General features: G+C 38.8%; 1 protein-coding gene across 1 annotated transcript in view; it reads right to left on the reverse strand.

Moving 5' to 3' along the window:
- The window catches only part of wrn (WRN RecQ like helicase), a 101,560-nt gene that overhangs the window by 21,338 nt on the left and 64,666 nt on the right, over nucleotides 1-15,556 (reverse strand). Inside the window, 6 exon segments of the mRNA XM_052033168.1 lie at nucleotides 902-981; nucleotides 9,275-9,350; nucleotides 9,458-9,552; nucleotides 11,843-12,013; nucleotides 13,812-13,953; nucleotides 15,030-15,122. Coding sequence (XP_051889128.1) covers nucleotides 902-981; nucleotides 9,275-9,350; nucleotides 9,458-9,552; nucleotides 11,843-12,013; nucleotides 13,812-13,953; nucleotides 15,030-15,122 — 657 coding nt within the window.

The following is a 15,556-nucleotide window of genomic DNA, read 5'->3' on the forward strand; positions in this document are numbered from 1 at the left end:
CAGCTGAAGCCGACCAGCTGTCGGTCCTCTGACACTACAATTTGAAGTTAATCAACTTATTTAATCAAAGATATGTTTTATGGTTTTAAGCTAGCAGGAGAGCAGTCCCTCACAGACATGTTACCTCTGCAGTGTGTTTTAAATCTCACTGATTTGCACTATTACGTTACTGCTCAGTTCACAAGTTATCAGATTTCACGAACCCTTCACAACGTGCTATGATTGAGAGTATTAATATCTCACATACAACTGGAACAGATGCATCTTTTAATAATCAACCAACAAAAGTGAAAACAGTCTTAGACACAAAGACCACATCAATAATTTCACTGGTATTTATAAATACAAAGATTCACTAGCACACCATTGTTGTTACATTGGCCAAACTTGAAATATGAATTAATGGTCAATGAAAGAGATCTTTTACCCAACTAGATTCACAAAACAGTCAGTTCATTAAACATAAAATTAAAACCTCTTGCTATGGATTCCACTTCCCAAAGAGAGAAAGGTGCTGAAGCCAACTTTTGTTGAGTAATGCCCGAATTATTCAGAAGTTATGAATTCTTTAATTTGTCAGTCTAGTCAAAGAGGATTCTCATCACTGCTTTCCGATTAGAATGATTCAGACTTTCTACCAGCAACAACATCAGCTGTTCATCTCAGCCTGTTACCTAAAGCATAAACAGCCAGGCCGTCTTCCAACCACAACTGAATGGAATACTCAACCACCTCATTGCATGACTTTAACATCAGAAATTGCACTATTCAGTGTTATCATTATGACTCTGAATGATGCCTTGAAAAACTGATGTATATATCTAAGAATTTTGGAACTCTGAAGGTCATTTTTCTTTGTTAATGGACTTCATGAACATTAGAATCACTGCAAAATGTTTACCCTTTAACTGCAGATGTGGCAAACAGCTTTTCATTCTCTTTTCTTTCGTCTCTTGCGAATCGGTCACGTAGCGACATATACTAAAAAGAAATTAAAATCGCAGAATTGGCCATGAAGAAAATAAGTGCAAATTAAGAAAGACAACAATTTTCAAATCAGGTATCCAAAAATATCAAATAAAATAAGACGAGATGTGGAGAGCAAAGTTGAATGATGAACTGAATCCTTCAGCTAGATAAGGCATGCATGTCAGAAAAATGAATTCTGACCATATCTGCCATTCCTCATCAGGCAAATTATCTTTCCCTGGCTTTGATCAACACCTGGTGACTTTTATTTAACTCCTTCCTGCTACAGCACATGTAATAAAGTTGCATGCTGTAGGGGCACATTTCTACAGCCATTCCATTTTTAGACAATAAGGAATTAATTCACAGTGCAAAGCTGACTCACAATCCTAAGTAAAGCAGAAGTGGCAAGGAGCAGTTGTTACAGTTGCTGAGTGGTGAATTGAGGGGAAAGGAATACCTTCATGACCTGTGGTAAATGGTGAAAAGAGAATGACTATGAACTGAGGAGCAAGTTGACAGGGAAGAAAATTGGTCTCTGTGAATTGGCAAGAGGAAGAAAATTGGAGAAGGTGGACTGTAATAGAGTCAGGTGATGCCCAGAAACAATCAGACAAAACCCCCCCTTTCCAATGTTCAGAACATACATCCTTCAGGCAAGCTGTGGTCCAAATAAGATTAGTAACAATAATTACTGCTTTCAACCTCCTGGATTTTGGAAAATCTCAATACTACTTGTTATTGATATCAGAAATTGCACTAGTCAGTTCTGCCAATGAACTATTGTTAATGATGCTGTGTGGCAGTATTAAAACTCCTTTATATCATGATAAACTCCAGAGCTCTAGGCAATTATTATTGTGTTGTTAGTGGACTTCCTGTAAAACTAACTGAGTAAGTACATAAATACTATAATGGCAAATATGTCATTATGTTATTAAAAAGGGATATTATTCCAAAAAATTCAGGGAGTTTTATTCCAAATAAAAATTAAGGTGAATTTTGCTCAAGTCACCTCTTAAAATCAAATAAAGATCCTCTAAGACAGTGGTTTTCAACCATTTTCATGCTGCGGCCCCCCAGAACATGTCCTTGTTAGATGGCGGACCCCCAAAGCCCACAAAATCAAACAATCAATAATTCATGCATACAACACTTAAATTACTGTACATAGGCCCTATTGAAATAGTGACTATTTCAATCACCGATAATTACCAGCGGTGTCTTTCAGTGTTCAGTTCAATGTGAAGGTAGTGCCTGTTTTGCACTGCAGAGTTTGTCCAAACGTGGTGGTATGTGCGACAAACATACGCGGATATCATCCTCAATATTCAGTCTTGATCTGTATTTGGTTTTCATGGCAGTGACTACAGAAAATGCTATTTCGCACAAGTAAGTGGTTGCAAATGGTAACAGAACATTGACGGTTTTGCCAGACAGCAGTGGATACTCCTGGGAACATGCTATCCAGAACGACAACAGTGACACTCGGTTGAACTGCAAGCGCAAAGTCCTGTCAGATGACAGTTCAGCCAATTCTTCTTGTTCACGTCCAGTTGTATCAGTAAGCATGCATTCAAACGGATTTCGAATCCAATCAAATATGCTTGTGTCATCGTCGCCGAAATACTCATGGAAATAATGTGACAGCTGTTGAATATGGTTCAAAACGGTGCTCACAATGGCCTCTGTCTTAGTCTCGTTCACTGTCAGAAAGTCAGCCAGCAACGGAAATATATCATAGACGCCTTGCTCGCATCTTCCCTTCCAGATACGGAGTTTTTTCTGAAAGGCATTGATTTTGTCATGCATTTTCAGAACATTTGAGCCAGGTCCTTGAAATGATAGATTTAAGCTGTTCAAAATGTTGAAAATATCTGCAAGATAAGCTAATCTGGCAACCCGCGTCTCATCTGTCAAGAAATGGGCCAATGATCCATTATGCTCACTTAGAAAAATGAGCAGTTCATCTCGCAATTCATATACATGCTGCACAACGCGGCCTCGTGACAGCCATCTGAGTTCTGTATGTAGCAACAAATGCTTATGCTCGGCTTCCATTTCACGGCATGTGTTTTCAAACAAACGATGATTGAGCAGCCTGGCTTTGATAAAGTTAACGATTTTAATGCACATGGAAAACACATCCGCAAGATTTTCATTCATATCCTTTGCAGCCAAAGCCTCACGGTGAATCATGCAGTGGGTTGCTGCTACATGTGGAGCTACTTCTTTCACTCGTGCGACTAGACCCGACTTCCATCCCATCATTGCGGCAGCACCATCCGTGCATACTCCAATACACTATGTCCACGCCAACGCTGATTGTACAAAAAAAGTGTCAAGCACACGGAAAAGTTCTTCACTGGTTGTACGTCCTGGGAGCACCTTGCAAAACAAAGTCTTCCAAAGCCTCTCCTTCCCAGCAATATCGAACATAAACCAACAACTGCGCAGCACTGGCAACATCAGTACTTTCATCGAGCTGAATCGCAAATCTGACCTGCTGAAGACATGCTATCAGCTGGCTCTGTATATCTTCTGCCATATCGCCAATTCTTCTGCTTACTGTGTTATCAGACAGTGGAATGGCTTTCAATTTTTGACTGGATTCTTTTCCCAGTACAACTTCGCACGTATCTACTGCTGCACGCAGTATATGCTCTTCTCCAATTGTGTGAGGCTTTCTCGAACGTGCTATTCGTAATGCTACTAAATACGATACGCAAAGAGCCTTCTCATTTACAGTGGCGCAGGCTGTCATTTTGCCTCTCTGCTTGAGGTACAGCTCCTTTTACCGCTCAAAATATTCCTTCGGCTTACTGGCAATATCTGGATGCACTGTTGTTAAATGGCGCTTCAATTTCACTGGTTTCATTGTATCGTTGGACAGTGTTTGCAAACACACAACACAGAGAGGTTGGTCCGCATTTGTCCCCACTGCAATGAAGCCATATGAAATGTATTCTGGATCGTACTTGCATTGTTTTCTCTTTCAGTCACCCTTATCCCCTTCGTCATCAGAATCTTCCGGTTTCTGGTCAGCTTTTCTCTTCAGAAATTTCTCCATACTCAGCACTACACGCTGGACAGTTTAATTACTATTAAACAAAATTATCAAAACTAATCTAAAATTTACACGCTTACGCACTTTACGTTTAACAGTGACATCACTGTGGCGTAAATGCACGGTAAGTAAGCAATATTATTAAGGCACACCAACGATGTCACTCAGTCTCACTAACACTACAGTGCACAACAGAATAGTAGTGAGTAGTGAACACTACTGACTACACAAATTGAATATTAAGCGGCAGCTTACCAGAAGGGAACACCGTCTAAGTCTCTAAGATTGTCGCCTATAACAGATAGAGCAGACATGGCCGATTTTCTGAATAGTGGAAACCTGGAGCAAGCAAGCAAGCTACGTCTTTGTAACAGGTCCATTTTTTTCTTAGCTTGCTCGCGGACACCCTGGCAACCTGTCCGCGGACCACAGGTTGAAAACCTCTACTCTAAGATATGCTTGCATTGCCTCAATTGCAATTTGGAATTTTTAAACAAATGAGGAACATTTGTTGCCCAAACATCTTGAATAAAATGCAAATATATTAATTGTACAAAGAATATCAGTCCGCAATCATTGCATCCGAAGAATTTGTGAATTATAATGCACCTGCTGATCTAATTATGCCCACTCGCAGGCTTTTCTATCTATCAAAGATTATTAAATGGATGAGGAACTAGATCGCATACAGATCAAGACATCATTGCTTACAAATCCAATCCAAATGATAGAAAGTCTCTCACTCACAGCTGTAACTAAATTTGTTTGTGCAGTCAACACCATTAAGAATGATGCTGGAGGACCCTCCAAAAAAAATTGAAAAAAGCACAGTGTTAAAACTTGCATCTCAAATAGGAGCAATTAACATGGCCATCTTGAACAATTAAAGCAACATGCTTATGCAAGAGGTGCTGCTCAGCTGTGGTTGGGAAACATTGATGAGCAGAATACAGCCTCTCCTCTTGTAAATCAATTAATTTAAATTGATGGTTCAATTAAATTCTCATTGCTTATTGAAAATATCAATGTTTTAAAGAATCTTGTTTAAAAAGCAGAAGCAAACTGTGAAAGCAGTTTTCTCACTGCATCTGGATCATGCTATGCCTAATGATCAAAAGCAGCATATTGGGCTCAAGTATAAGTGTTTCAATCTGCAGCACTGATACCCTCATAGTTAAAGACAAGTTTGGCCAAGTTTAAAATTACTGATTTAATTTACTTACAGATCAAAGCGGTTTGTCTCCTTGATGTAAGTAATGGCTTTTGCCCTTTCATCCAAGTTAATACTTTGCTTGTCTGATTTTGTTTGATTAATACAGTTATGCAAAAATAATTAGATCGCTGGGATGTGCACCAATATTTTGGTGATACAATATTAATGCAAATTCGACTCTGAATCACAAATGTAAATAAAGTTGTCAATTATTTATGTTTGTATTCATTTGGGCTGCCTGGTAATTAACTTTCCTGGCATGCAGTTTTGTGAGCATAGGAACATGAAAAGGAAATAAGTTGATGATTCTAGGAAATGAGAAGCATTAAGTTAGATAACCACAAATACAGGGACAGGGAAATCATGGTGTACAGGTACATAGTGCATGCTGATGGTAATGCCGGCAACCCATGCACTTCAATCTGTTTATTTAGAACATACAACATTACAGCACAGTACAGGCCCTTTGGCCCATAATGTTGTGCCAACATTTTATCCTGCTCTAAGATCTATCTAACCCTTCCCTTCCACACAGCCCCCCACTTGTCTATTATTCATGTGTCTATCTAAGAGTCTCTTAAATGTCCCTAATGTATCTGCCCCAAAACCTCTGCCGGCAGTGTGCTCCACACACCCACCACTCTCTGTGTAAAAAAAACTGACCCCTGACATCCCCCTTATACCTTCCTCCAACCACCTTAAAATTATGTCCCTCATGTTAGCCATTGTCACACTGGGAAAAAGTCACTTAATCTATGCCTCTTATCATCTTGTACACCTCTATCAAGTCACCTCTCATCCTCCTCCTCTCCACGGTAGTGTTGTGGTTAGCGTAACACTTTACAGCGCCAGTGACCCGGGTTCAATTTTGACTGCTGTCTGTAATGAGTTTGTACGTTCTCCCCGTGTCTGCGTGGGTTTCCTCTGGGTGCTCCAGTTTCCTCCCACATTCCAAAGACATACGTGTTAGGAAGTTGTGGGCATGCTATGTTGGCACCGGAAGTGTGGTGACACTGGCAGGCTACCTCCAGAACGGTCTACACAAAAGGTGCATTTCACTGTGTGCTTCGATGTACATGCGACTAATAAAGATATCTTATCCTATCAAAGAGAAAAGCCCTAGCTTGCTCAACCTATCTTCATAAGACATGCTCTCCAATCCAGGCAACATCCTGGTAAATCATCTCTACACCCTCTCTAAAGGTTCCGCATCCTATGATGCGGCGACCAGAACTGAACACAATACTCCAAGTGTGATCTGACCAGAGTTCTATAGAGCTGCAACATCACCTCGCGGCTCTTAAACTCAATACGCCGACTAATGAAGGCCAACACTCCATACGCTTTCTTAACAACTCTATCGACCTGCGTGGCAACCTTGAGGGATCTATGGCCGTGGACCCCAAGATCCCTCTGTTCCTCCACACTAAGAGTCCTGCCATTAACCTTATATTCTGCCTTCAAATTTGATCTCCCGAAGTGTATCACTTCACACTTATCCAGGTTGAACTCCATCTGCCACTTCTCAGCCCAGGTCTGCATTCCATCAATATCCTGTTGTAACCTACAACAACCTTCTACACTATCCACAACACCACCAACCTTTGTATCATCAGCAAACTTACTAACCCACCTTTCCACATCCTCATCCAAGTCATTTATAAAAATCACAAAGAGCAGGGGTCCCAGAACAGATCCCTGCGGAACACCACTGGTCATCGACCTCCAAGCAGATTGATCTGAATTATTTCTGCTTTCAATACTTACTATCTGTATGTTTCATTAAATATTTGTATAAGCAACAACTCAGAAGAAGCTTTACAGAAGACTGCTGATGAGTATGTATATATTAAAATGATTTGTATATTGAAAGGCCTGCCAAAAACCCAGCATTCAATGTCAAAGAACACAGAGGAGTCATTGTGTATAACCAGAATATTACATTATAAAAGTATGTGCCATCAATTATACAGGGCAGTCGAGGAAGAAGAGGGAAGAGACAAGTTTAGTCTGGTCCTTTCTGGTTGGGCTGTCTGTGAAGTATACATCTATGAAAAATGCTACTAGTATCTCCAGCATCAGCCTAGACGGAGGCACATGCATAAAAGTCCATTTCTACCTTGACAAACATTGGTAATGCATTCCCTGTAGTGCTCAGTGGCAAGTACAGCAGCAGCTACTGAAAGGTTGATCTTTTTAACACTGCTCCTCACTGAGGTTCACTAGAAATTTGTTCCTGAGCACCTGGGCTGCTAAAGCTCCTACTGAGAGCATTTCATTCCCCCTCTCGAAGTTCCACCAGCAACTTGCCCTGCTCCATTCAGACTCTCCTCATTTCCTCAGCCATTCAGATTTCCAAAAGGAATACCTTTTGGAATATATTAGTGCCTGGAAGACACAAAAGCCTTAAAGGCAGCAAACCGTCCTACAAGCAGGTGTTACACCACTCCCTATAGACTATTAAAAAAAACACAAAGTAATTGTTACGAGCCAGGTTGCCATATGGTGAAGGTCCCTTTAAGGCACCTGGACAGTAGAGTAGTAGTGTGTGTGTGGTGTCATCCAGATAGCAAGATAACAATGTGCTGACAGTTTTTGCTCAGTGAGTCGGAGAAAAGAGAGAGAGAGAGCGACTGACTGACTGCTGGTCTCTGTATCGATGGATGAAGAGCAATAGCTGTGTCTGTCACATATAATCCATGTATGGATTTTTGGAGAGTACAAGTGGAGTCCACTTTGTCATTAAACTGTAGAGGGAAACAGGTATTTCTGTGGACGGCCATGTATCGAAAGCCTTTCAGGGTGGCAGATACTTCGGAACAAAGCAATGGAGATCATCAGTGATTGAGGTGTTGTATGGGTTCCATCGTGGAACGTGGATTTCGTAAATTCTCTCTATATTCTCTCTACATTTTCTCCAGTCAACAGTGGTTTTGCAAAAGCCTTTGCTCACGTTTCAACTTATGACTTGCTGAACTGAATTTTGAGAACTATTCCTAGACTTGGGGTTTGGGAATTTGCCACACACGCACACTTCAAGTTTAGTTTTGGGGTTAATGCTTGATATCTAACATTTTTACTTTTCTTATTATCATAAGTAGTTAATAATGAAATAGTTTCTAACACTTATACATGACTTGGTGTGTTTCTATTGTTGCTGGTACGTAACACTTATAATATGGTCACAAAATCTAGTAGGAGATCAAGGAGCACCTAATCTCCAAGTAATTGATGATGGCTTTAAATAGCGAGTGGTGGGCCCTTGCTGCCACTGAATGTATTACGTGAGGTTGAGGGCATTAGCCAGAATGCTGTCCTCCAAAATGGCAGTGTTATTATCAAGTTAAGTGTGCATGCTGATTGATGTCGCATGCCTGATCAACATATATTTGCTACATGTGCTGACAGCATCACAAATATGGAGCAATGCACCCCATAAATGTGCGCATGTACAATGGATGTCATTTCAGAGCTCAAAAGATGCTAAGCGCTTTAAAAAAAATTGGTTTGTAAATTCTAATTTCTTTCCCAAAACGTGTTATTAAAACATATGGCTATAGCACTGCTGAACAAGACAGTATCCAACTCAAATAAGAAAATATTTTAAGAAAAAAATGTCTCAGCTACAGGAAGTTTAAATTTTGGGCAGATTTCTTTTGATGGTAAATAATATTCTTGCAATGGCACATCCAATAAACAACATTATACCTGGATTAACTATCTGTCAATTATACCAGTCATGTTCTGTAAAGCTTTTCACACCAATCAATAGTTTAGAACCATGCAGGGGTCCAATATACAATGATATTACATATAATCCCTGAGATTAAAAAAAGATATAGAATATAAAGATTTTTATCACAGGATCAATAATAAAACAAAAATCTTGTCAACTATCTTCAATTAAAAATACTTTTTAAAAATTTCTCAACTATGCATATTTTACAGAAAGAATATCAGACATAGATAATATGCAGTGATTATTTTACAAGAAGCAAAATAAGTAAAAAGTGAATCATAGAAACCTGAAGCTCTGACTGGGTGGCCAATGCAGGAGATCGTTGAGAGGATATTGGTGATGAAGTTGGAGGCTGAACCTGACTGCAAATAAATAAATACTTGTGAACTTATCGAAGATGATGGTACAATTTTAAAATTAATTAGGTACTCAAAACAGAAGTCAAATTCATATACTACACAATGCATACACTTTTGGAAGATCACGTGGATGCAGTTCTTCAGTGGCTGGAAGCAGAAGAGTTCGACAAGACACATCAGCTGCCTTCTTCAACCAATCTCGCCCCTGTGAAAATGAAAATTTCCATTAAACAATTTAATATGGTATGCCAAGTTCTGTTACTGTATGAATGGAAACCCACACATTTGCTTCTTTAATACGTGGTGTAAAGACCTTTATAACAAAGTTTCCTGCAATAACTTGCATATTTCAAACCAAGCAATTCATCTAAAGACCTGCCATCAATATTCCTTTGGCATGTAGAAAGTCATCCATTCCATTTGAATCTCTATCATTACATTTGAAATATATTTCTTTAAAGCATTTATAAAGAACAGAGCTGTGTTCAAGTGCAAATACATTATTGTTTTATGAGACCGCTTTACCTCTATGTATTACTTGAAACAACTTCACCCAACAAACCTGCATGTTAGAAAATCACAGATACTGTCGCTGATTAATGCTTAATAAATAGAGTGACAAGCAGCAGGGGTGACATCCTGTGGAGAATACCCATTGATCACAATGGGCTTTTCATTTACTGGAGGCCCATTGCAATTCTATGAATTTGCTAACCCTTTCCCAACCTGATAACCACTATCAGAATCAACCACTTTAGTCTTCAGCCCAGACCAGATGCAGAACTTTTTACAGCATTAATCTCAGTGTCATAAGTACCTAGTATTGACATCCATCATAATGATAATGGGTAATTCGGCCAAGAGGTTACTTTCTTCGTAATACAATAGAAGGTTGGGTTTTAAAGGAATAGCACACATGGGCAAAGTACTTTGGATAAAGGAACACAATGCCTTTGAATCCCTTCTGCTTTTTATAATATTTTTGAGATCATACCTGATCTACATCCAAATTTCATCCAGCTACCATACTCCTTAATATAAAGAACTATTTACTTCATTTACAATTATTAACTCTCACATCTGCTGTGTTTTGTGGGAAAGAATTCCCACACTTCTGGAGAAGTCTTTCATAAGGCAGGCACTGATTTCATTATGCCCCCTTGTCCTAGGTCCCTCCCACCACTGTTTTTACTCTAAGGAACAACATTTTCTTTCATGTCACATCCCATAATTTCACCCTTGGCGTTCTGGTAATCTATACTAGTTAAGAAAGGCTTTAAGTTTTCAAAATGCCCACTACTAGTATTCTCAAAGCCAGAAAGTTTGTCCATACAAGCTCCATTCTGAAGATGTAAACAAGTACAGGCTGACACCCCAACTGCTGAACTGCTGTAGTTTTTTAAGTGATGTTAAAAACCAAAGTTCTGCCCCTGCCTTCTCAGGATATAAGAGATGCCAGGGCACTATTTTGAAGTTCTGCAGAGGAGTTTCCTCTGTTTACCCAGGCCAATGGTTACCCCTCAATGAATATCACTGAAACAAGTTATGTAGAAATAAAAGGACTGCACTAATGAGACACTGGTGTGAAAATTGATTGCTGCATTTCCCATGACAACACATATTTCCTATTCCTAAATGACAACACTAAATACATTTCAAAAGTACTTCACTGGATGTAAAGTGCTTTGGGATATCCTCAGGTAGTGGATACATAACATGTATCTGCTGCTTAAACTTTTAATGGAATTACTCCTTCGGGAACATTCAATATAAATAAAAAGCTATTGAGTACAGAAAAAAATAGTCAAATGAAAAATGGCAATACATTCATTTGAGCAACAACCAAAAGTTATCAATATTTTAAGACTCTGATAATATGTGAACCACCACATGGAAATACCAAGGGCTTGGCCTTTCCACTCATCTGAGAGTTCCTGCTCTCCCTTTCCTCTCACTGGGGCCCCGGTTCAATTTATCATATTGTGTAACATCTAAGAAAAGCAAATTAAAAAAGGGATTGACATCCCACAGTCCAGAAAATCTGCTAATCAAGCACCAAAATCCCAAACCGGCTGGATTATCTGAGTTTTGCTGCACTTTGAGTTAAATATTTCCATTTCGATTCTAAGGAGCAGCTCACTTTGGAGAAAGCTAATTCTCTTACATTATCCACTTGTGGCAGACCAAAAGAGAGGATTTTAAAAAATGCTAGCAAAAAGAATTTAATAATACTTTTGGGAAGAAACAAATATTCTTGACAGTAATTTGAAACAAGGACAAATCCCAGCTGCCAAACTACCAAGCCATAATAAAAGGCATTAATTTAAACTCTTTGGAATGAGCATAGTTTGGCTTCAAGATATGCAGTCAACTTATTTCTTTGTGAATTTTACTGAACCCCATTTTCAATCACCTGTAAACTGAATGTATTTTAATAATATATAATCACCCTGTTCCCTTCCCAATTTCCCAGCACAAACATAAATCAAGCTGACCTTTACAGTAAGAGCAGTTGTGACAGCAAATCTCTTGAAGGTGGCATTTTCCTTCAGGAAACCCTCAGTGATAAGTTGATGACCCAATGCCTTCCACCAGTTTTCAGGATGGTTCTTTCCACTGCCAAACAGATGGTGATTACGATGCTTTTCTGGCAAACGCTGAGAGTACTACAAACATAAGGATAAGTATGTTCGTCATTTATCAAATCTATCACAATTACCACTACATGCACGGCATATTAGTTATATAATTGTCAGGATCCTTGGCTTCCTATATTGAAATAAGAGTTTAGGAATCAAGAACATTATACCAAGCAACTATAGCTGCATACATTTCTGGACACTACACTTTAGAAAGGAAATCAAGATCTCTGAGAAGTTATTTACTTGAACAGTACCAGATTTCTGAGACATCAATTATGTGGATAGAGTGGGATTAATTTTTACTGTACTGTAGAGAAAAAATGATTTAAGAGGATTGTTAAAATTATGAAGTATTTTGATAAAAAAGGACAACTTTTTCCACTAGTGGAATAGTTAGCAACCACAGGACAAAGCTGAACATAAATGGCAAAAGAACCATAGTAGGCATGAACAGTTTCTTTAAAAAACTGGATTGGGTGATGATGATATGGATTACACTGCTAGAAAAGGATGGGGGAAAGAAGATTAAAATAGTAACTTTTAGAATGGAACTGAATCTATACCTGAAAGCATTTGCAGGGTTCTAGGGTAAAAGAGGCAGAGTGGGACTAATTAGAATGCTCTTCAAAGAGCTGGCACAGGCACAATGGGTTAATCGCCCTCCTATGCTGTACATTTATGATTCCACAGCCTGTCACAAGACAGCTAAAAACATAAGCAGCATTATTAGTGACATTGAAATACTCTTACTTCAATTACATTTGAAATAACATATCGATCTACACCAAGCCTACTCACAGATAACAAGAAAACTCAGCGGGTCAGGCAGCATTTGTGGAGAGAAATGGATGGTCGATGTAGCCTACAACCCGACGGCATGAACATTGAATTGTCCAATTTCAGGTAACCTGCTCCCCTCCCCCCCCCCCCCGTCCCTTTTCTCTCTCTTCCTGATCTACCCAGTTCCTCCTACACCCCCCTAGACCCGCATCATCCTGTTTCTTTCCCCTCTCTACCTACTCCATTCACCCATCACCCACACACTCCTCCCACTGTGTCCCCTGTCCCCACTCTTCCCATCTGCCCACCATACTTCCCTTATTTGATTCCATGCTCCACATTCCTCTCCTATCAGATTCTATCTTCTACAGCCTTTTATCACCTTCACTATTTCCACTCTTCCCACCACCATCTGGCTGTTACTCCTGCTCACCTGGATCTACCCGTTGCTTGCTAACTCTTGCTTCACCCCTTCCCCTCACATTTTTCTACTGGCTATCACCCCTCTATTTTTCAATCCAGATGAAGGGTCTCAACCCAAAATGTCAATTTTCTATTTCCCTCCACAGATGCTACCTGACCTGCTGAATTCCTCCAGCATTTTGTTTGTTATAAAAGTGTACACTTTTGTTAGTTTTCCTTGTACTGAATTCCTATATTGACACGTATAATAGAATCCAAGCTTGTAAATATAACACTCTTACTAGTAAAGATATTGCAAAAAAAAGCAGGTTTGTAGTTCCAGCATGTCAAATTTATACAGCCAGTTCAATTTCAATTTTAAATGTGACATGCTCACACATATATAAAGAAACAAAGTAAGGACTAAAAATGGCCAGGATCTGAACTTCACCTGCTTACCATCATTTCTTCTCCAACTTTGCTCCACATTTTAGTCTCAATTCCCAAATAGAAATGGGAAATTGAATAGAAGTCAACAGCAACATCATGAATCTAGTGCAAATCTCCAGTAGAGACCTAGTTCTAAAATTTACCCCAAATTTGACACTTGTATATTTGACTTAATAAGCAAAGTACTTACAGAACCCCGCAAGAACAAAACAGGGACTCCAATACCAAACTTCTCTCCTAAAATACATATTGTAGTCAGTAGCTGATACACTTCTTTTCCAAAATCTTGCATCTCAATTTCTGGGTCATCTGCAGGAGGACAGCTTCCAATTCTACAGCAAGTAACAAGGAAAATGACTCAGTGTATAAAATGTTGAAATAAATCAAAAACAAAAATCATTAATGTGAGAATTGTTGCATCCCTTTTGGAAAAAAAAGATTAATACCTATTATTACACACATCATGTAGTTGAAACATCCAAAATACTCTGAACTTTTGAGACACCTTTGAAAGACAGTCCAAGTTATGGCAGCAAATGCAAAATCCAAATCTGAGGCGTGATAGATCATGCAAGTGCCAATCAAGTCTGATTTGAGAGGTGAGGAAAGATTGGATTAGGTTGGCCAAGACATCAAAAGTCTTCAAGGATCATAAAATCCTACAGATGCTGGCAATCTAAAATAAAAACAGAAAATGCTGGAAGTACTCCACAGGTCAGGCCACTTCTGTGGGAAGAGAAACAGAGTTTACATTTCAGGTTGAAGACCTTTCGCCAATAGTCTTCAAGTATTCTTCGGTTGGTGCTTGATTCAACTGACCACTGTCACTTAAGTAAAGGGAAGCCTGGACTCTAACTGGATCACTGATTAAAATTTAGACAATCGTCCCCTGAATGTTATAGTTTTATATTAACAATATTGTATTAATTATACTGAATTTTGTATTTTTCTTCTTCCACATAACATTACACAATGTCTTGAATATAAACATGTTGCAGCCACAGTGAAACCTTAAAAAGGAGATTTTGGTAGCGAATTGTTCAACACACACTCAGTTATATATGACAACTGAGGTTTTGTCTTTACTATTTGAATGATTCAAAATATTGTGAAAATTGCAAATGTTCATATTTTCAATTAATGGCACCAGTCACACAATATATTGTTGAGTAATTTCTTGTTAAAATTACAGTAATAAAGAAAGTATTAACAACACTGATTTTTAAATGTAATCACAAACTATTTATCTCTATTGGACACTGCATGGATGAATTAAAAAACTGGACTACAATGAGAAATACATTTCTGAGCTTCACAAAGTCTGTGTTGCTCATAAATCATCTTTATTCCCAAAAGCACACCTTGATCATTAATCTTCCTTGTCTGTATCCCCAGCAGGATCACTTACCTTAATCTACAATTGTCACAACATCTATCAGTTCCAATGATCCCCAAGGTGGCCTTCCTGAGCTGTTCATCTTCAAAATGGGACAAGATAATACTGCAGGAACAGAATAAATGTAATCACCTACAAATCATCAGACAAACATACTTAGAATGAAGTTCTGTACCCTTACTGAATAGCTGTCAAACATTTTTAGTTCAAGACTGCAAATGAATTAAGTGGGGTGGGAGCGCAGAAATAGTACTTTCAGTGTGAGGTGGTACAAGGAAATAAATGAAACTTCAAGCAAACAGCAGCCTTAATACAACATCTGTCAATTCAGGACCAACAAATTACTTCTTTTTAATTTACTTCTTTTTAATTTACTTCTTGATGCTCTTGATGTAACCAATGCGTACACAGCAAGTTCGTACAAACTACAACCACATGCATTATATATGCACTAAATGCAGGAAGACATCCCAGCTAATGTTCAAACAAGAGACAATGATTGAAAGGAGAAGTTAGGAAAGGTGCCTTAAAATCTACCC

The sequence above is a fragment of the Pristis pectinata genome, chromosome 2, assembly GCF_009764475.1.
Source record: "Pristis pectinata isolate sPriPec2 chromosome 2, sPriPec2.1.pri, whole genome shotgun sequence".
Taxonomy (NCBI): Eukaryota; Metazoa; Chordata; class Chondrichthyes; order Rhinopristiformes; family Pristidae; genus Pristis; species Pristis pectinata.